Source organism: Hypanus sabinus, chromosome 2 (assembly GCF_030144855.1).
Source record: "Hypanus sabinus isolate sHypSab1 chromosome 2, sHypSab1.hap1, whole genome shotgun sequence".
NCBI classification, from domain to species: domain Eukaryota; kingdom Metazoa; phylum Chordata; class Chondrichthyes; order Myliobatiformes; family Dasyatidae; genus Hypanus; species Hypanus sabinus.
In genome coordinates, this window is record NC_082707.1 from 179540634 (window position 1) to 179561434 (window position 20801).

At 42.3% G+C, this 20801-nt stretch overlaps 1 protein-coding gene across 5 annotated transcripts in view; it reads left to right on the plus strand.

The window, feature by feature from the left end:
* Positions 1-20801, plus strand: part of LOC132388055 (autophagy-related protein 2 homolog B-like) — a 146620-nt gene that overhangs the window by 98475 nt on the left and 27344 nt on the right. For all 5 annotated transcript variants that reach the window (XM_059960415.1, XM_059960421.1, XM_059960426.1 and 2 more), the window contains 8 exons: positions 2434-2510; positions 2593-2757; positions 4250-4400; positions 7386-7594; positions 10918-11147; positions 13850-13982; positions 16542-16736; positions 17212-17313. In XM_059960415.1, the coding sequence (XP_059816398.1) occupies positions 2434-2510; positions 2593-2757; positions 4250-4400; positions 7386-7594; positions 10918-11147; positions 13850-13982; positions 16542-16736; positions 17212-17313 (1262 nt within the window). The remainder of the gene's footprint in view (positions 1-2433; positions 2511-2592; positions 2758-4249; positions 4401-7385; positions 7595-10917; positions 11148-13849; positions 13983-16541; positions 16737-17211; positions 17314-20801) is intronic.

Here is a 20801-nt window from a genome sequence, read left to right on the forward strand (position 1 = left end):
CGATCCCCACCCCCACCAGCAAAATAAAAAGCATTGGCACCCTCCACCAAGCACTCAAGTGTTCAGCAAAGCATCAGCAAAGACACAGACTTGTAGTACCCCAAAGACTACTTGTTTACCTGGTATTCAACATACCACAGGCTCTCTCGCTCCCCCTAAAAAAGGAAAAAGAGGTGTCCCCGTTTTACAGCGAGAGGGGAGACATAATAAATAACTCGCTGGTTTACGATGTTAAAAGTCCGTCGCATTACATTTGGGCATTCTCTGTGCCCAAAGAACTCAGGTCTCTGGGCACACAGCCAGCTTGTTATTTTCGATCTTCTGTCTCCCACAACACACGAAATTCCTGCAGAGGCATCGACCTTCGGTCCGCTAATCTCCTAGGCCGCATCCTTGGCATATTGAATAATGGCCAGTCGTGGAATCCCGAGAGCAGGTCCCATTCCCGCAAAGAACTGAAGTCAGCTTGTAACTCCAGATCAGGGTCTTCAAAAGAACCCTGAAAGGGAAAAATAGAGAATTTAAAGAGAAATAGAGCTGTTTCCGAAGATACAGGCCAAGGGGTCGTCATTATGTGCCATTGTCTCTCCTAAGCTCCTCCTCCTGTTTGGTTAGGGAGTGGCTGATTAGTGTCTCCAAAGGTTGGGTCACTGGAATTTGGGTGCTCCCAGGGATACAGAATATAGAAGAGTGTATCACAGCACAATGTTGCTGACTCTAACATCAGTATAACCTTCTCTCCCATTTATTTGTCATCTAAGAGTCTCTTAAATGTCCCGAATTTATCAGTCTTTGTCACAACCTCTGGCACCTTAATCCACGCACTCATTACTCTCTGTGTTAAGAGAGAAAACTTGCCTGACATCCCCTTATACCTGTGTCCAAACACCTTAAAGTTATGCCCTCATTTATAAGCCATTACATCCCTGGGAAAAAGTATCTGGCTAGAACTATACCACTTGCCTTACTGTACACCTCTATCAAGTCCTCCTTTGTACCCAAGAGAAAAGCCCTGACCAAAAGGGTGGTTCATACGAAAAGGTCACCTACATTCCTATGAATAGCAACATAGAACAGTACAGCACAATTCGGCCCCTTTGGCCCACAACATGGTGCTGACCTTTTAACCCACTTTTAATATCAGTCTGGTCCTTCCCTCCCTCATAGCAATACATTTTTCTATCATCTATGTGCATATCTAAGAGACTCTTAAATGTCCCTAATGCATCTGACTCTACCACACACTCACCATTCTCTATGTTTAAGAAAAAACAAACTCTGACAACTCTTTCATGCTTTCCTCCAACCAATCACCTTAAAATTATGCTCTCTCATATTAATTTCTGTCCTGGGGAAGAAAAGTCGCTGGCTGTCCATTCTATCCATGCCTCTTATCATCTTGTACATCTCTATCAAGTCATCTTTCATCCTCCTTTGCTCCAAAGACGCAGAGGTCAGTACCTGGTTGCGTTACCCATCAAACATCAGGACATAGAACAATGCAACATAGTACTTGTCCTTCGCACAACGATGTTGTACGAATCTACTCTCAAGATCAACCTAACCCTTCCATCCCACGTAGCCATATTGACTCCACGTCACATTGAGAGTTAAAAACTTGGGGAAAGAAGGGGAACCCTAATCCTTAAAGTGATACAGAGTTATAGAGTCATAGAACACTGCAGCACAGAATCAGGCCCTTCTGTTCATCAGTCTGTGCCAAACTATTATACATAGTGCCACCTGAGTGGCTGAAAGTGTGGAAGTGTACAGAAAGTGTTCAAAATGTCTGTAATGGATTGAATGTCATTCAGTGGTTCATTGTAAATAATTTTATTTTTGAATAAAGTATATTTTGATTTTAAAAAGTAATTCTGCCTAGTACCATGTAGCTGTACCGGGACCCTAGCCCTACATATCCGTCCCATCCATGTACGTACCCAAATTTCTCCTAAATGTTGAAATCAACTCCGCATCCATCACTTCCACTGGCAGCTCATTCCATTCTCATCATGCTCTGAGTGAAGTTCCCCCTCGCGTTTCCCTTAAACATTTCACTTTTCACTCTTAACCTACTACCTCCAGTTATAATTTAACCCAACTTAAGTGGAAAAAGCCTGCTTGCATTTATCCTATTTAAACTCATGATTCTGTATATATCTGTAAGATCTCCACTCATTCTTCTGTCCTCCAGGGCATAAAGTCCTGGCCTATTCAGCCTTTCCCCATAGCTCAGGGCCTCAAGTTCCAGCAACATCCTCATAAATTTTCTGTAATAAAATAGCTTTCCTCTATAGAGGGATTTGGGGGTGTGTAGGTGGATTCTGATATGGAATGAAAAGAAGCTATGTGACAGATTAATGTCCATGCTAGCAAAATGGACTTCAAGTTAATCACACTTGCTATTTCCCTGGTATTAACTATTTATTCTAGATTACGTACGAGTTCTGGACATGGGGCTGTTGGAGTTCCGCATCACTGCGTCAAAGCAGAAGTCAGAGGGAGAGCGGGTGAGTGACAGTTTACTCATGTGAACCTTGCCATTTTACATACAGCTCAGATAGTTGCACTCAACTTTACTTCTCTCTGCAGCCTCGGTTTGAGCTCTGCTGCTCCAGCGATGTCATCCACGTCCGCACGTGTTCTGATTCTTGTGCTGCCCTCATGAACCTTATCCAGTACGTGGCAAGTTACGGAGACCTGCATCCCCCTCCTAAGTTCCAAGGAACCCCTGGAGCCGCAGCACAGAGGAGCCGGGTAATGAAAGATTGACACATGGAGATTGAGATTACTCCTGGGTTGGGCGCACTGCTGGTAATGTCAGGCTTGGTAGTAAACCTCCTTCACTGTGGCTAATATATTGGTATTATTCACTATGTCTGTGGTACTCCTGAATATTTAGCACAGGAATTATACCTGATTATCCTCACTTCATCTAGTGTTTACTGTTGACTTCCCTGCCTGACATTGACTAAGCCCTTTGATCTGGCATTTCCTCAGTTGAGACACTCCATAAAACCCATTTTCTCAATAACCTTGTGTAGTGCATCTTGACACATTGAAAAGATACCCTTGTAACACAATGCACTATTGGATCAACTCTTACAGTATTTAGAATCAACAGCACAGAAATCAGACATTTGGCCCAACTATTTTGTGCTGGAGCCTCCTCTCACCCTACTTGGAGCATAGAAGCCAAAATGATTTTTTTTAAATGTATGGTGGGGTGGTTAATTGGGTAAGTAAGTATGCAGATGATACTAAGGTAGGTGGCATTGTGGATAATGAAGTAGGTTTTCAAAGTTTGCAGAGAGATTTAGGCCAGTTAGAAGAGTGGGCTGAACGATGGCAGATGGGGTTTAATGCTGATAAGTGTGAGTTGCTACATTTTGGTAGGAATAATCCAAATAGGACATACATCATAAATGGTAAGGCATTGAAGAATGCAGTAGAACAGAGTGATCTAGGAATAATGGTGAATAGTTCCCTGAAGGTGGATAGGGTGGTGAAGAAAGCTTTTGGTGTGCTGGCCTTTATAAATCAGAGCATTGTGTATAGGAGTTGGGATGTAATATTAAAATTGTACAAGGCATTGGTAAGGCCGAATTTGAAGTATTGTGTACAGTTCTGGTCACCGAATTATAGGAAAGATATCAACAAAATAGAGAGAGTACAGAGAAGATTTACTAGAATGTTACCTGGGTTTCAGCACCTAGGTTACAGGGAAAGGCTGACAAGTTAGATGTTTATTCTTTGGAGCGTAGAAGGTTGAGGGGGGACTTGATAGAGGTATTTAAAATTATGAGGGGTATAGATTGAGTTGACGTGGATAGGCTTTTTCCATTGAGAGTAGGGGAGATTCAAACAAGAGGACATGATTTGAGAGTTAGAGGGCAAAAGTTTAAGGGTAACATGAGAGGGAATTCCTTTACTCAGAGAGTGGTAGCTGTGCGGAATGAGCTTCCAGTAGAAGTGGTAGAGGCAGGTTTGGTATTATCAGTTAAAGTATTGGATAGGTATATGGACGGGAAAGGAATGGAGAGTTATGGGCTGAGTGCGGGTCAGTGGGACTAGGTGAGTGCAAGCGTCGGCACGGACTAGAAGGGCCGAGATGGCCTGTTTCCGTGCTGTAATTGTTATATGGTTAATAATAAGTCTACAGATGACACAAAGAGAGGGAACTCTCAGCTTTGGAAACCTTTAGTCTGAAGTTAGCTGATGGACTGGTTATAACTCTCTTTATTCTCAGGCTGGATCCGGTGACAGCACTCCCTGCAGAACGTCAGGCCTTGCTGAGGCTGAGCAGAAGATGCTGCGGGACCTCATGATCGATGCAATGGAGGAAATGGATGTCCTACCATCATCGCCTCCTTCCCCTCCTGTCACACCACAATCAAATGGTCAGTGAACACAGTCAGGAAATCAGAGGATAAGCTCAGAGCGTTAGAACACCTGAAGGATTAAGGGAAGAAAGAGATTTATTAAAAATTTATGTCAGGTAGTGAACTCCTTTGGGAAAAGATACAATGACTTTAGAGAGAGAAGCTTTTTGGCCCATTTCGTGCTCAGCTGAGCAGTTAGATCATGACTGATGTTTTACTTCAGCTCCACTTCCCTGCACGAGTTCATTGCCTCTTGATATATTTAATATTTTAAAGTACATCGACCTCTAATCGTTCAGAAGCCCATTGCAGAGAGATTCCCAAAGATTCACTACCTCTTGGATGAATAGCTAATCCCTTGTTTTGATTTTCTGACACCTGGTTGTTGGCACACCAGTCATTAGAAATGTCAGTTCCACATCTGTCTTGCCAAGCCTCAACTGACCCCTATCCTCTGCTGTCTGTGAGGAATTTGTGCATTCTCCCCGTGACTGCATGGGTTTCTTCCAGCTGCTCCGGTTCCAAAGACGTATGGGTTAGTAGGTTACTTGATCACATGGGTGTAATTGGACAGTGTAGGCTTGTTGGGCCAGAAGGGCCTTGTATCATGATGTATCTCTAAATAAAATAAATATAATTTTAAATGAGTGAGAGGAAGATTCAGTGTAGCAATAAAAGGAGGTCAAGGATATATTATCTCATTTTACTAAGAGTAGACACTGGTTTAATAGTAATTCATTATTTTTTTAAATCTGCAAATACTGAAATTTGAAATAAATTTCAAATTTATTTTGAATATTCTGCTGACCTGCTTGAGTACCTTTTACTCTGTGCAGTCTCTCCAATGCAAAATAAAAATATTTTTTTAAAAACATGCAACTTTCTATCTGTACATCCTGCAGCTCAAAAACCTTCCAAGGCCTCTGTGCTCCTCAATGCCAGGTCATCCCTGATATCTATTGGATTATTGTTGATTGGTGAACCTTTAAGGTCCAACATGTTCTTTACACCTAATCATTAATCAAGCTTTTGGTCTTGTATCATCTAAAATGTTAAAGTTTGTTCTATAATTTTAGACCATATGATATTATTCGTGGTGGTATTTTTCCCAGGGAAGGGAAGTCTAAAACTGGCATGTATAAAATAATGGCAGAGAAATTTAAAGGGAACTTCAGGGGCAAGTTTACCTGCATAGAGGATGTTGCATATGTGGATCAAGCTGCCAGGGGAAGTAACATAACATAGAAACATAGGAAACCTACAGCACAATACAGGCCCTTCGGCCCACAAAGTTGTGTCGAACATGTCCCTACCTTAGAAATTACTAGGTTTACCCATAGCCCTCTATTTTTCTAAGCTCCATGTACCTATCCAAGAGTCTCTTAAAAGACCCTATCTTATCCACCTCCACCACCGTTGCTGGCAGCCCATTCCACGCACTCACCACTCTCTGCGTTTATATATAAAAAAAACTTGCCCCTGACATCTCCTCTGTACCTGCTCCCCAGCACCTTAAACCTGTGTCCTCTTGTGGCAACCATTTCAGCCCTGGGGAAAAAGCCTCTGACTACCCACATAATCAATGCCTCATCATCTTATACACCTCTATCAGATCACCTCTCATCCTCCATCGCTCCAAGGAGAAAAGGCCAAGTTCACTCAACCTGTTTTCATAAGGCATGCTCCCCAATCCAGGCTACATCCTTGTAAATCTCCTCTGCACCCTTTCTATGGCTTCCACATCCTTCCTGTAGTAAGGCGACCAGAACTGAGCACAGTACTCCAAGTGGGGTCTGACCAGGGTCCTATATAGCTGCAACATTACCTCTCAGCTCCTTAATTCAATTCCACGATTGATGAAGGCCAATACACCGTACGCCTTCTTAACCACAGAGTTAACCTGTTCAGCTGCTTTGAGCGTCTATGGACTCGGACCCCAAGATCCCTCTGATCCTCCACACTGCCAAGAGTCTTACCATTAATACTATATTCTGCCATCATATTTGACCTACCAAAATGAACCACTTCACACTTATCTGGATTGAACTCCATCTGCCACTTCTCAGCCCAGTTTTGCATCCTATCAATGTCCCACTGTAATAGAGGCCTTTTACAATGTTTAAAAGGCATTTGGACAAGTAGATGGATAGGAAGGGTGCAGGCCAAACTCGGGGAATAGGACTAGTGGGGAGACAGTTTAGTCAGTCTGGATGAGTTGGACTGGAGGGTTTTGTTTCCATGTTGCATTACACTATGACTATGCCAAGCCAATGCTGTAGAGACTTGCTGTGAACTGACTAACTTGTGAATAACCTCCAATGTATTATTCCAGTTACCCAGCGCACGTACCTGGCAAGCTCTTGGTGCTCTGCAGTTTATGTTGTCAGCCAGTGGGTGCTGAAATTACCCATGGTTGCTGCAGGAACTTTGGACACAACCAGCCTGTGTGACTGTGACAGTGGGAGGGTGCTCCAGATGTCATGTTCCTGCCCCAGGGATGTGAGGTCATACCAGAGCTCATTTTGTATTGGTGAGGAAGGCAGGAAGGAGCTTAAAATCCATGTGCTACAGTGGTCTTTCCTTGCCCAGTTTTTATCCTTTTACCCCCTCCAGGGTTCTATCTGCTGTACTCTCCATTTAATATGGGCTGAGTGATGTTTGTGTTTTCTGTTTTTCTTCAGAAGAAGGCACTTGACCTCTGGCTGAGAAGAGAAATTAATTTATGTGTCCTGCAAACAAAATGCTGGAAGAATTCAGCAGGTTAGGCAGCGTCCATGGAGAGGAATAAACAGTCAATGCTTCAAGCCGGGTCCCTACATCAGAACTGGAAAGGAAGGGGGAAGAAAACCAGAATAAAACCAGGGGAAAGGGGAAGGAGTACAGGTTGACAGGTGATAGGTGAGAACAGATGAAGGGTCTCAGCCTAAATGTCTTGGGGTCATTTGTTGCCCCCCCCCCATGGCCAGTTACATCAGTCATCTTACATCCATGCATTATCTTCAGGGCTTCACAGAAACCTCATCCAGGAGCGAGAGCCTGCACAGTCTGATCTTTTCCTCTTCCCCGATGAGAGTGGAGGCTCTTCCCAGGAGCAGAGCCCAAGTTCCACCATGTTTCTTCCAGAGCATCATGCAGCCTGCACCCCATTACCCAGCGAGCAGCCCGAAAGTGATGATTTCTGCATCCTAGATGCACCAAAGCTTGCAGTCACGGTGAGTTGTAAAGATACGGTGCTACTGGAATCTGAAGCAAATGAAAGGCTTTGTTCAGGTTTTACAGTCAGCTGACATAACGCTCTTATGGATTAACTAACCAGCAATTAAACTATTTTCTAAAAGAGGAGCCAATTCAGAGATCAGAAGTGCAAATGTACTTGTGTGTCCTAGTTTTGGTTTATTATTGTCGCATGTACCGAAATACAGTGAAAAGCTTGACTTGCGTACTGTTTGTACAGGGTAGCATGGTCGCATAACGGTTAGCGTAACACTTTACTGTGCCAGTGATAAGATCGATGTTCAATTCCAGCTACTGTATGTTGTCCCATGACCACATGGGTTTCCTCCAGGCATTCCAGTTTCCTCCTACATTCCAAAGATGTACGACTAGGGCAGGGGTCAGCAACCTTTACCACTGAAAGAGCCACTTGGACCCGTTTCCCACAGAAAAGAAAACACTGGGAGCCGCAAAACCCGTTTGACATTTAAAATGAAATAACACTGCATACAACGTTTTGTTTTGCCTTTATGCTATGTATAAACAAACTGTAATGTGTTGCATTTATGAAATTGATGAACTCCTGCAGAGAAAACGAAATTACATTTCTGCATGCAACAAAAACATTTTGAACTCCGAAAAAAAGACGTTGGGTTGAAGGTTACTTTTAAGTAAAATACTCAACGTCTATTTGAGTCCTTCTTGTATTTATGAAAAACGCCAAACTTAAATTTGCCGCCAGCAGCAAACCAAAAATAACGTCAGCCAGCTGTCAACCTGAAAAATAAAAGGACTATTTCACTGAACAATGAAAACATATGAATATACGTAAAATAATACGCAATTAAAATATTTATCATACTTCTTCCGGTTGACTCACACCTGACAATGCAGTCGTATTCAGTAGGGATGGATCGATGCTTAGGGGAGTGACCGGGAAGGATAATGTGTTTTTTTCCTCTCTGAACTCACAGAAGCGTTTCCCAAACGATGTTTGCATTGCGATGATTGCAGAATGTAAATACTCCGAATTTATCATGTCGTGACATTGTTTGAACTCTCTCAAATTGGGGAAGTGAGACAATGTGCCTTTCTGTAAATCTCTAGCAAGCAACGTCAACTTGCGCTCGAATGCAAAACATCCTCCAACATGTGCAGGGCTGTACGTCCTTACCCCGTTGAAGAGCTGTGTTCAGCGTGTTCAGGTGCGCTGTCATGTCTACCATGAAGTGTAGCTTTTCCAGCCACTCTGGCTGTTCCAGCTCAGGAAAGTTGAGCCCTTTGCTGCCCAGGAAAGTTTTCACTTCTTCCAGACGCGCGACAAAGCGTTTCAGCACCTCCCCTCTGGACAGCCAGCGATAAAAACACGTTGTAGCGGTTGCTACACGCAGTCAGTAAACTGCAGTCAAAGATAGCTTTATTCGAACTAAACAGCCTTGCTTTTAAGCCTCCCTCAACCCGCCCCCCATGGGCGCGGATGCTGCAAAAGACACGTACTCACAAACCCCCGTAGGCTATCTCCCTTAGCCTGAACGCTGGCTAATTGTGAGCCGGTTCGGATGTGTCAAATGGGTCGCCACAACATCTTATTTAGATTGTACAAGATCACCATAATCTTCAAATTTAGATTTACATTTCAAAAACTAACAAACTAACATAAAATACATATTAATTAAATACTGACCATGTAGCGGTGTGCTACACGCAGCGCTAAAATTACGACACGGAGTCGGTAACTGCAGTCGAAGGAAAAAAACTTTATTCGAAATCTTCAGCCTCACTTTTAAGCCTCCCTCAACCTGCCCCCCCCCCCCCCCCCCATGGCGCAGAGGCTCCAAAGCTCTGTGCTCGCAAACCCCCGTAGGCTATCTTATTGTGAGTCGGTTCGGATGTGCCAGGAAAAGGGTCGCCACAACCAATTATTTCCCAAAGCAACAGGGAGCCGCAGCACAGACGTAAAAGAGCCACATGTGGCTCCGGAGCCGCGGGTTGCCGACCCCCGGACTAGGGTTAGGGTGAGTGGTGGGTATGCTTTGTTAACACTGGAAGCATGGTGACACTTCTGGACTGTCCAGCACAATCCTCATTGATTTGATTTAACACAAACAACGCATTTCACTGTATGTTTTGATGTTCATGTGACAAATAAAGCTAATCTTTATACAAATGAAGTTACTACTCAGTGCATAGAGCTATAATAAGGTAAAAGAATAACAAGCGCAAAAGCTACTAGAAAAAGTGCAGTACGGGTAAACGATAAAGTACAAGGTAGGTCAAGATTCTCTAAAGGGTAACTTGCAAGCTGAGTCGGTGGTAAGGAAGGCAAATGCAATGTTAGCATTCATTTCAAGAGGACAAGAATATATAGAAGTAAGGATGTACTGTTAAGCCTTTTAAAGGCATTTATTGATCACACCACATAGAGTATTGTGTGCAGTTTTGGGCCTTTTATTTAACGATGGGCTGGCCCTGGAGAGGGTCCAGAGTAGATTCACAAGAATGATCCCAGGATGAAGGGTTTCATGTCTCTGGCCTTGTTGTTAATGTTTAGAAGGATAGGAATGGCGTTTGGTGTTGGAGTATCATTAAGCATACTGATAGGTTAAACCACTGTATTGGCAACATTCTACAGCCAACCCCAAATAGCAGCAGGGACACTATAAGCAGGTTGGGACGCAGGTATTGGAATGGTGCAAACATAACAGGTTGTTGTCATGGGTGGCTTTGATGTCCCTAATATTGGCACATCCTTGGTGTAAGAGATTTAGATTTAGATGGAGCAGAAAGGATTCCTGACACAATAAGTGGACTATTTTGAATCAGGGTGGCAGTGGCTAATATGAGAGGATGCACTCTTATGGTGAATGGAGGGAAGGAATGGGGGTGATGACCAGTAGGATTATTTTTTCAGAGAATGGTGTGTGCATGGAACATACTGCCAAGGGTTGTGGTAGAGGTGTTAGGGATATTTAAGAGATTCTTAGATGGTCACATGCTACGCAATTTCTTTATCAGTTTATTATTTATTTTTAATATTTTGTTACTGGGGTGTGGAAGCTCCTAATAAAGTTCATAACCATCTCCATTCCCCCCCAGACAAATGGTGGGAATCTTCTTTGCTGTAGTGCATGTGCTGAATATATTCCTACAAACTAACTGCAGAAAGAATTCTTGGATTCAGATCCATATACAGAGCTAGTAATATTTCCATGTCAAAGTGATATGTGGAGAGGTACTTGCAGGTGGTGATGCTCTCATGTGCAAGTTGTTCTTGTCCTGCCTGGTGATGATATCTGAAGATATTGTTACATATCTTACTCAGCAGAGAGAGGCTGAACCTGTAGTGAAGATGCTGATCCCTGGACCCATTCTCATCAAAGACGAACATTTCACCTTGCCAGTCAAGAAGGTGGACAAAGGCAAGGCACCCATGCACCTCCCGATCCCAGAGGTCCGCTATGTGGTGAAGGAGATCTCAGTTGTGTGGCATCTGTATGGAGGAAGGGACTTCGGAACAGCCGTCACCACACGTTCCCCTGTTAAAAGCATACCGTGAGTTTCCTTCCACCACTCTCATCACTGAGCTTGTTTACATTGTTAGTAAATTCTGAGACCATTGTGGTTGAGTTCAGAATCTGAAACAGAGCCATTTCGTTATCGCTGTCTTATATGACATGAAAGTTATTATTTTGTGGCAACAGTACAGTGCAAAGATATAAATTTACTATAGATTACAAAATAATGCAAAAAATGAAATTAATGAGGTTGAGAACAAGGGTCATAGACTGTTCAGAAATATGATAACGGAGAGGAAGAAGCTAAATTTGTGCTCTCTTGTTATTAATAGTCTCCTTGTGAGTCTTTGTTTATGTAGTTTTTTTGTAAATTTGATTGCATTTCTTTATTTTCCTGTAAATGCCTTCAAGAAAATATATATGTAGTGTACATTGATGATAAATTTTCCTTTGACTTTGACTCACTGTAACTGGAAACATGGAAGGTAGTTTGCCTCCCTGGTGCCAGTAATCTTGGGATTACTGCCTTTGCCATGCAACAGTGAGTATAGGAATAGAGTGAGGTGGAGAATAAATGCGTGGCTGAGGGATTGGAGTGGAGGCAGGGGTTCAGATTTCTGGATCATTGGGACCTCTTTTGGGGCAAGTGTGACCTTACAAAAAGGACGGATTGCACTTGAATCCAAGGGGGACCAATATCCTGGCAGGGAGGTTTGCTAAGGCTATTGGGAGAGTTTAAACTAGAATTGCTGGGGGGTGGGAACCTAACTGAAGAGACGGAGGAAGGAGCAGTTGGCTCACATATAGAGAAAGCTTGGAGATAGTGCAAGAGGGAGGATAGGCAGGTGATAGAGAAGGGTTACACTAAAACCAATGGTTTGAGTTGTGTCTATTTTAAAGCAAGAAGCATCATGAACAAAGCTGATGAGCTTAGAGCATGGATCAGTACTTGGAGCTATGATGTGGCTATTACTGAGATGTGGATGACTCAGGGGCAGGAATGATTACTTCAAGTGCCATGCTTTAGATGTTTCAGAAAGGACAGGGAGGGAGGCAAAAGAGGTGGGGGAGTGGCACTGCTGAGCAGAGTTAGTGTCACGGCTGCAGAATAGGAGGAAAGGATTGTCTATTGGGTCTCTATAGGTAAAGTTAGGAACAGGAAGGGGTCAATAACTCTACTGGGTGTTTTTTATTGACATCGAGGAGCAGGTAGGGAGACAGATTCTGGAAAGGTGTAATAATAACAGGGTTGTCATGGTAGGAGATTTTAATTTCCCAAATATTGATTGGCATCTCCCTAGAGCGAGGGGTTTAGATGGGGTGGAGTTTGTTAGGTGTGTTCAGGAAGGTTTCCTGACACAATATGTAGATAAGCCTACAAGAAGAGAGGCTGTACTTGATCTGGTATTGGGAAGTGAACTTGGTCAGGTGTCAGATCTCTCAGTGGGAGAGCATTTTGGAGATAGTGATCACAATTCTATCTTCTTTGCCATAGCATTGGAGAGGGTTAGGAACAGACTAGTTAGGAAAGTGTTTAATTAGAGTAAGGGGAAATATGAAGCTATCAGGCAGGAACTTGGAAGCATAATTTGGGAACAGATGTTCTCAGGGAAATGTACAGCAGAAATGTGGCAGATGTTCAGGGGATAATTGTGTGGTATTCTGCATAGGTACGTTCCAGCGAGACAGAGAATGGATAGTAGGGTACAGTAACCATGGTGTACAAAGGCTATTGTAAATCTAGTCAAGAAGAAAAGAAAAGCTTACAAAAGGTTCAAAAAATGAGGTGATGATAGAGATCTAGATTATAAGTGTATCAAGAAGGAGCTGAAGAATGAAATTTGGAGAACCAGAAGGGGCCTGAGAAGGCCTTGGCAAGCAGGATTAAAGAAAACCCCAAGGCATTCTACAAGTATGTGAAGAGCAAGAGGTTAAGACATGAGAGAATAGGTCCAATCAAGTGTGACTTTGGAAAAGTGTGTATGGAACTGGAGGAGATGGCCGAGGTACTTAATGAATACTTTGCTTCAGTATTCACTATGGAAAAGGATCTTGACGATTGTAGGGGTGACTTGCAGTGGATTCAAAAGCTTGAGCATATAGACATTGAAAAAGAGGATGTGCTGGAGCTTTTGGAAAGCACCAAGTTGGATTAGTCTCCAGGACCGGATGAGATGTACCCCAGGCTACTGTGGGAAGCGAGGGAGGAGGTTGCTGAGTCTCTGGCAATGATCTTTGCATCATCAGTGGGGACAGGAGATCATTTTGATTTGGCTGGGGATAAATGTATTTTAAGATTATATTCTGCTGTTTCTTCAATTAAAATGCTCATTAAGGCAGAATATCAGAGTTCAAAATAAATTTATTTATTCTTAACTATAATTTATTGTTAAAGTACATTTATGTCACCATATACCTCCCTGAGATTTGTTTTCTTGTGGGCATTCATGGTAGGTACAAAGAAGTACAACAAAATCATTGGAAAAACTAAACACAAAGACTGACAAACAACCTATGTGCAAAAAAAGACATTGTGTAAATACCAAAAACAAATAAATAGTATTGGAAAACATTAGTTAGAGAATTCTTGAAAGTGAGTCTATAGGTTGTGGAAACAGTTCATAGATAAGGTGAGTGAAGTTATCCATGCTGGTTCATGGCCCTGATTGTTGAAGGGTAATAGCTGTTCCTGAACCTGGCAATGCATCGATGCTAATTTTTATGCTTCTGTTTTTGTAGCACGAGAAGTGGCTCCAGCTCTTCCCAAAGTTCCCCATCTCAGCCTTCTGCACGACACAGCCGTTCGACCAGGCGCATTCAGGGTGGACCCGGAAGGAACCACGACATCCTGATGGAGATTCAATTCAGTAAGGTGAGAAGCTGAAGTATCCTCGATCTGTCCTTCTGTGAGCATCTTCCAACCCTTCTTTGTATGTTCTCCCCATGACCACATGAGTTTTCTGTATCTGTAACACATTATTCTGTATTCTGTTATGCTTTACCATATTCTATCACTATGCATTGTAATGAATTGATCAAGAACATATCAACCTCTGCTTTAAATATGCTCCATGACTTTAGCTTCCACAACAGTCCATGACAATGAATTCCACAGATTCTACACCCTCTGGATAAAGAAATTCCTCTTCATCTCTGTTCTAAATGGATGTCCCTCTATTCTGAGGCTGTACCCTCTGGTCCTACACTCAACTACTATAGGAAACATCCACATCCACTCTATCTAGGCCTTTCAATATTCCCCCTCATTCTTCTAAACTCCAGCAAGAACAAGCCCAGAGCCATCAAATGCTCCTCATTCGTTAACCTTTCAATCCCACAATCATTCTTGTAAACCTCTAGCCCCTATTCATGGCCACTAGATCTTTTCTTAGCTAAGAAGCCCAAAGCTACTCACAATACTCAGTGTGATCTGACGTATGCCTTATGAAGCCCAGCATCACATTCTTGCCCTTGTATTCTAGTCCTATCGAAATGAATGCTAACATTGCATTAGCCTTCCTTACCATTGTCTCAACCTGCAAGTTAACCTGTACGAAATCATGCACAAAGACTCAAGTCCCTTCGCACCTGTGACTTTTTTGAATTTTCTCCCCATTTAGAAAATAGTCCATGCTTTTATTCATTCTGCCAAAGAGTATGATCATGCACTTCCCTAGACTATATTACATCTGCCACATCTTTTCCCATTCTCCCAATCTGTCTAAGTTCTTCTGCAGACTCCATGCTTCTTCAACATTACCTGTCACTCCACCAATTTGTATTGTCTGCAAACTTGGCCACAAAACCATCTATTCCATCACCCAAATCGTTGACGTATATGTGAAAAGCAATTCTAGTACTGACCCTGCAGATCACCGTTAGTCACCAGCAGCCAACCAGGAGAGGCCCCCATTAGTCCCACTCTTTGCCTCTTGCCAGTCAGCTATTCTTCTATTCATGCTAGTATCTTTCCTGTAATACTCTAGGCTCTAGTTAATCAACCTCAAGTGCAGCACCTTATCAAAGGCCTTCTGAAAATCCAAGTAAACAACATCCACTGACTGTCTTTCGTTAATCCTGCCTGTTATTTCCTCAAATAATTCCAACAGCTTTGTTAGCCAAGAATCCCCCTTCCACAAGGAAACCATGTGGACTTTGGCCTATTTCATTATGTGCCTCCAAATACCCCAAAAACCTCATCCTTAATGGACATCAACATCTTCCCAACCACTGAAGTCAGGCTAACTGAGCTATTATTTCCTTTCTTCTGTCTCTCTCCCCCACCCCACCCCCCCCCACCACCAAAGAGCGGAGTGACATTTTTGCAATTTTTCGGTTCTTTGGAACCACACCAGAACCTGGTGATTTCTGAAAGATCATTACTAAAGCCTCCACAATCTCTTCAGCTACCTCTTTCAGTACCCTGAGGTGTACTCCATCTGGTCCAGGTGGCTATATCTATCTTTACCCCTTCAGCTTCCCAAGTTCCTCCTCCTTGGTAATGACAGCTAGGTTTACTTATGCACCCAGACACTCTCAAATTTATGGCGTACTGCTATTGTAAAGACTGACACAAAATACTCCTTAAGTTTGCCTGCCACTGCTTTGTCCTCCATTACTACCTCTCCAGCGCCATTTTCCAATGGTTCAATATCCTCTCTCGCCTCTCTTTTACTCAATCTATAACTGAAAAAACATTTGGTATTCTCTTTTGTATTATTGGCTAGCTTACCTTCATATTTCATCTTTTTTCACCCTGTGGCTTTTTAGTTGCCTTATTTTGATCCCAGTCTGCTAACTTCCAATCACTTTTGCAATATTACATGCCCACTCCTTTGCATTTATCCTGACTTTGACTTCACTTATCAGTTATGGTTGCCTCATCTTCCCTTTAGAATACTGCATCTTTCTGTCCTGCACCTTCTGATTTGCCCCAGGAAACTCCAGCCATTGCTGTTCTGCTGTCATTCCTCATAGTATCCCCTTCCAATCAGATTTGGCTATCTTTTCTCTCATACCTCTGTAATTTCCTTTACTACACTGTAATACTGATCCATCTGACTGTATCTTCTACCTCCCAACTATGATCTTCTTTCAGCCACAACTTAGTGATGCCCATAATGCCAATCTCTAACTGCACTACAAAATCTACCTTATTCCATATACTGTGTGCTTTCAAATATAACTCCTTCAGGCCTGTATTCATCACCATTTTCAGTTTTCCTTATATGTTACACTTCAGCTCATCCCACCAACTACAATTTTGCCCTACCATCTGCCTGACCATCCTCAATGCATCCACTTACATACCAACTGCTCCATCCTTAGCCCTATCACTCAATGCCAATCTCCTTGCCAAATTAGTTCAGTACTTGTGACAATAATAAACCAGATCACCATTTACCAAGTTTGTCTCTTTTTATTCCCAAAGGTGAAATTTCAGCATGAAGTTTATCCTCAGACAGGCCACCCTGTGGATCCAGGTTCGGCAGAGAGTCCTATCTCAAGACAAGTCTTCATAGTCCAGGACCTTGAGATCCGAGACCGCCTTGCAACTTCTCAGATGAACAAGTTCCTATACTTGTACTCCAGCAAAGAGCTACCGAGAAAAGCTCATTCCAACATGGTGAGGCTGAGTCTGAGGCCAGGTTGTTCAACGAATCCTTTGGTTGCGGACAGGGAGGGATCAACAGCAAGGAACTCTATGGCTGCTTCCAGTAATGTTGAACAGAGTAATATTTTATTATGAGTTAGGCACATCATATTTCAACCAGTCCTGATTAAAGGTCTCAGCCCATAACATCAACTGTCCATTGGCTCCATTGGTGCTACCTGACCCGCTGAGTTTCTCAAGAATTTTATGTGTTACTATACTGCACCTGTTTGGTCTGGTTCACATTTTATGCTTTTGTTCCCTTGTTCTGGATTCCCAGTCAGAGAAAATATCAACGCCACTGAAATTCTACCAACTGTTTAATTACCAGGACCAGATCATCCTGACATCTTTTAAAATTGGGAATATGGTTCATTTTACCACACATAGGCCCCCTTATAATCAAACCTGAATATGTTTTGGTGACCTCTGATAATTTCTCTTTCAGCTGACCATTAAGGCACTGCACGTGAGTCCCGATTCCACTCGGATGCCTCAGGAATGTTGTCTCCGCATTACACTGATGCCCCTTCGACTAAATATTGATCAGGTCAGTAAAACACAAGACTGAATGTGACCCCAACCCAAACTCAAACTTGCTCTTCCCAGCACATTACAGATAACTTTGACAAAAGCTCCCTGGAGTTTAACTTGGATTGAGTAGAACTTTCTATTCCTGCTGCAACCGTACACCTGAAAGGGCAAGAACCCATGGCCCAGCAAAAATCAGTTCTATCAGAATCCTTAAAAGATTAAAGGTTAGCTTTAATTGTCAACGTACATTGAAACATAGAGTGAAATGCATCATCTACGTCAATAACTAACACTGGAATATGTGCTGGGGAAGCCTGCAACTGTTGCCATGCTTATGGAGCCAAAAGAGCACACTACAACCTACTAACTAACCCTTGTTAACCCATGTGTTTTTGAAATGTGAATGTGGGAGGAGATCAGAGCACCTGGAGGAAACCCACACGGTTGTGAGGAGAATATATAAATTCCTTACAGACAGTGACAGGAATTGAACCCAGGTAACAACCATTGCACCCTAAGTTCATGCTGGAGACAGCCCTCAAGTATCACCACACATTGTGGTGCCAACACAGCATGCCCACAAACTTCAGCAGAGCAAAACAGAGCACAACAAGCCCCTTTTCTCCCTCCACAAGACAATAGATTTAAGCTAACAAAGGAAGTAAAGGATAGTGCAAAATATGAGGAGGAAACTTAACGACTGACCAGAAATACCAGTGGACTGGGAATATTTTAGAACTCAGCAAAAAAAGACCCAAGAATTTGATAAAGAAACCAAAGGTACCCTGTGTCTAGAGAGAAACATAAAAATGGACTGTGAATGTTTTTTATAAGTACATAAAGGCATAAGTAGACAAATAATTGGTTTTCAAATAGTAAACAGAATGGGAGTAACCTGAGCTTGGCAGGCAGTGGTTAGTGGGGAATTACAGGCATCAGTGCCAGCGCCCTCACGATTCACAATCTATAACAATGATTTGGCTGCGGGGACCTGACAGTATATTTCCAAGTTTTCAGAAGCAATTCATCTTGGTGGGATGGTGAGTATGGAGAAGTGTGTAACTGAGTTTCAGGATGATACTGACAAGCTGAATAGGTATCCAAGTGCACGGTAGGTGGAACATCCTAGAAAACGAGGTCATTCACATTGCACGTAACAGAAAAAACAAAGTAATTTTTTAAATGGTGAGAGATTGGAAAATCATAGGGTTTGTTGGATTAAAGTGTAAATTGTTATTTTTCTTGTAGTTTGTGCTTGTTGGTATGTTTACTGTATATGTGAATTTTTCAGTAATTGTATAGCTGAATCTATTTTTCTAGAAGTTTCTCTGTAGCAGGTGTCATGCTACTGAATCTGGCTATTTCATAGGATATTCTTATTTCTGCAATGTTTTTGTCATCTTTGAGCTAGTTTTTAGTATTAGATGTTCGTGTCTTTTATTTGTTCATTCTTCATTTTTGTAACACTTACCGTAAATTCCGGTGTATAAGCAATTCAGAAGGCACAGGATATAAACATCCCCAAGAGGAAAAAGTATTCTAAAGGAATGATAACACAACCGTGGCTAACAAAAGATGTCAAAGCCAACATAAAAGCCAAAGAGAGGGCATATAATAGTGCAAAAGTTTGTGGGAAATTAGTTGATTGAGAAGCTTTTAAAAACTAACAGAAGGCAACTAAAAACACCATTAAGAAGGTGAAGATGGAATACAAAAGTATGCTGGCCAATAATATTGAAAACGATACCAAAAGTTTATTCAGATGTGTAAAAGAGAGGCGAGAGTTGGTCTCAGAATGCTGGAAAATTATGCTGGAGAGGTAGAAATGGGAGACAAGGAAATGCTGGACGAACTATATAAATATTTTGCGTCAGTTATCACTGTGGAAAACTCTAGCAGTATGGTGGAAATTCCAGATGTCAGTGGTCATGAAGGTTGCTGGCTGACGAGAAAGTGGAGGCATTAGATCTTTCAAGAATCACTAGGTTCTGGAATGGTTCCCGAACACTGGGGAATTGCAAATGTCACTCCAAGAAGGTAGAGAGGCAGAAGAAAGGAATTTATAGGTCAGTTAGTAAGATGTTGGAGTCAGTTATCAAGGATGAGGTCTCAGTGTACTTGGAAGCGCATGACAAAATAGGCTGTAGTCAGCATGGTTTCCTCAAGGGAACCTCATGCCTGACAAATCTGTTGGAATTCTTTGAAGAAACAACAAGCAGGATAGACAACGGAGAATCAGTTGATGTTGTGTCCTTGGATTTTCAGAAGGCCTTTGACAAGGTGTCACACATGAGGCTGCTTAACAAGCTACAAAGCCCATGGTATTACAAGAAAGATCCTAGCATGGATAAGGCAGTAGCTTATTGGCAGGAGGCAAAGAGTGGGAATAAAGCAAGCCTTTTCTGGTTGGCTGCATGTGATTAGTGGTGTTCCACAGGGATCTGTGTTAGAACTGATTCTTTTTATTTTATATATCAATGATTTGGAAGATAGAATAGATGGTTTTGTTTCAAAGTTTGCAGAGGATACGAAAGTAGGTGGAGGAGAAGGTAGTTTTGCGGAAGTAGAGAGGCTTAGACAGATTAGGAGAATTGGCAAAATGATGCCAGATGGAATACAGTGTCAGGAAGTATATGGTCGTGCACTTTAGTAGAAGAAATGAAAGGGTTGACTACTTTCTAAATGGAGAGAAAATACAAAATGAGGTGCAAAGGGACTTGGGAGCCCTTGTGCACGATTCTCTAAAGGTTAATATGCAGGTTAAGTCTGCGGTAAGGAAGACAAATGTGATGTTAGCATTTATTTCAAGAAGACTAGAATATAAAAACAAGGATATAATGTTGAGACTTTATAAAGCACTGATGAGGCCTCATGTGGAGTTTTGTGAGCAGTTTTGGGCCCCTTATCTTTGAAAGGATGTGCTGGAACTGGAGAGAGTTCAAAGGAGACTCATGAAAATGAATGGCTTATCATATGAAGAGCATTTGATGGCTCTGGGCCTGTATTCACTGTAATTCAGAAGTAGGATGACCTCATTGAAACCTTTTGAATGGTGAAAGGCCTTGATAGAGTGGATGTGGAGAAGATGTTTCCTATGGTGGGAGAGTTTAAGACCAGAGGACACAGCCTCAAAATAGAAGGGAGTACTTTTAGAAAAGAGATGAGGGGGAATTTTTTTTAGCCAAAGAGTGGTGAATCTGGAATTATTTGCCATTGTGGCAATCCCTCAAGGTCAAGGATAATGGTCTTCATTCTGTTGATCTATTTATGGGCTCTCAAGTGACTTATGTCCAATCTTGGCTTTGAAAGTTCTTCTGCATTCAGGACAGGTGGTTCCAGGTGGCAGATCGGGCTTTGGTTGTTGTTACCTCTCTTTCCATTTTCTTCTCTTCTAATTCTGCACATCTGTTGGTTTTGAAAGTTCCTGTTCCTTCTCGGATGATGGCTTGCCAGAGTTTCCTATCCTTGGCATTGGTTTCCCAATTGTTGATGTTGGTTACATTT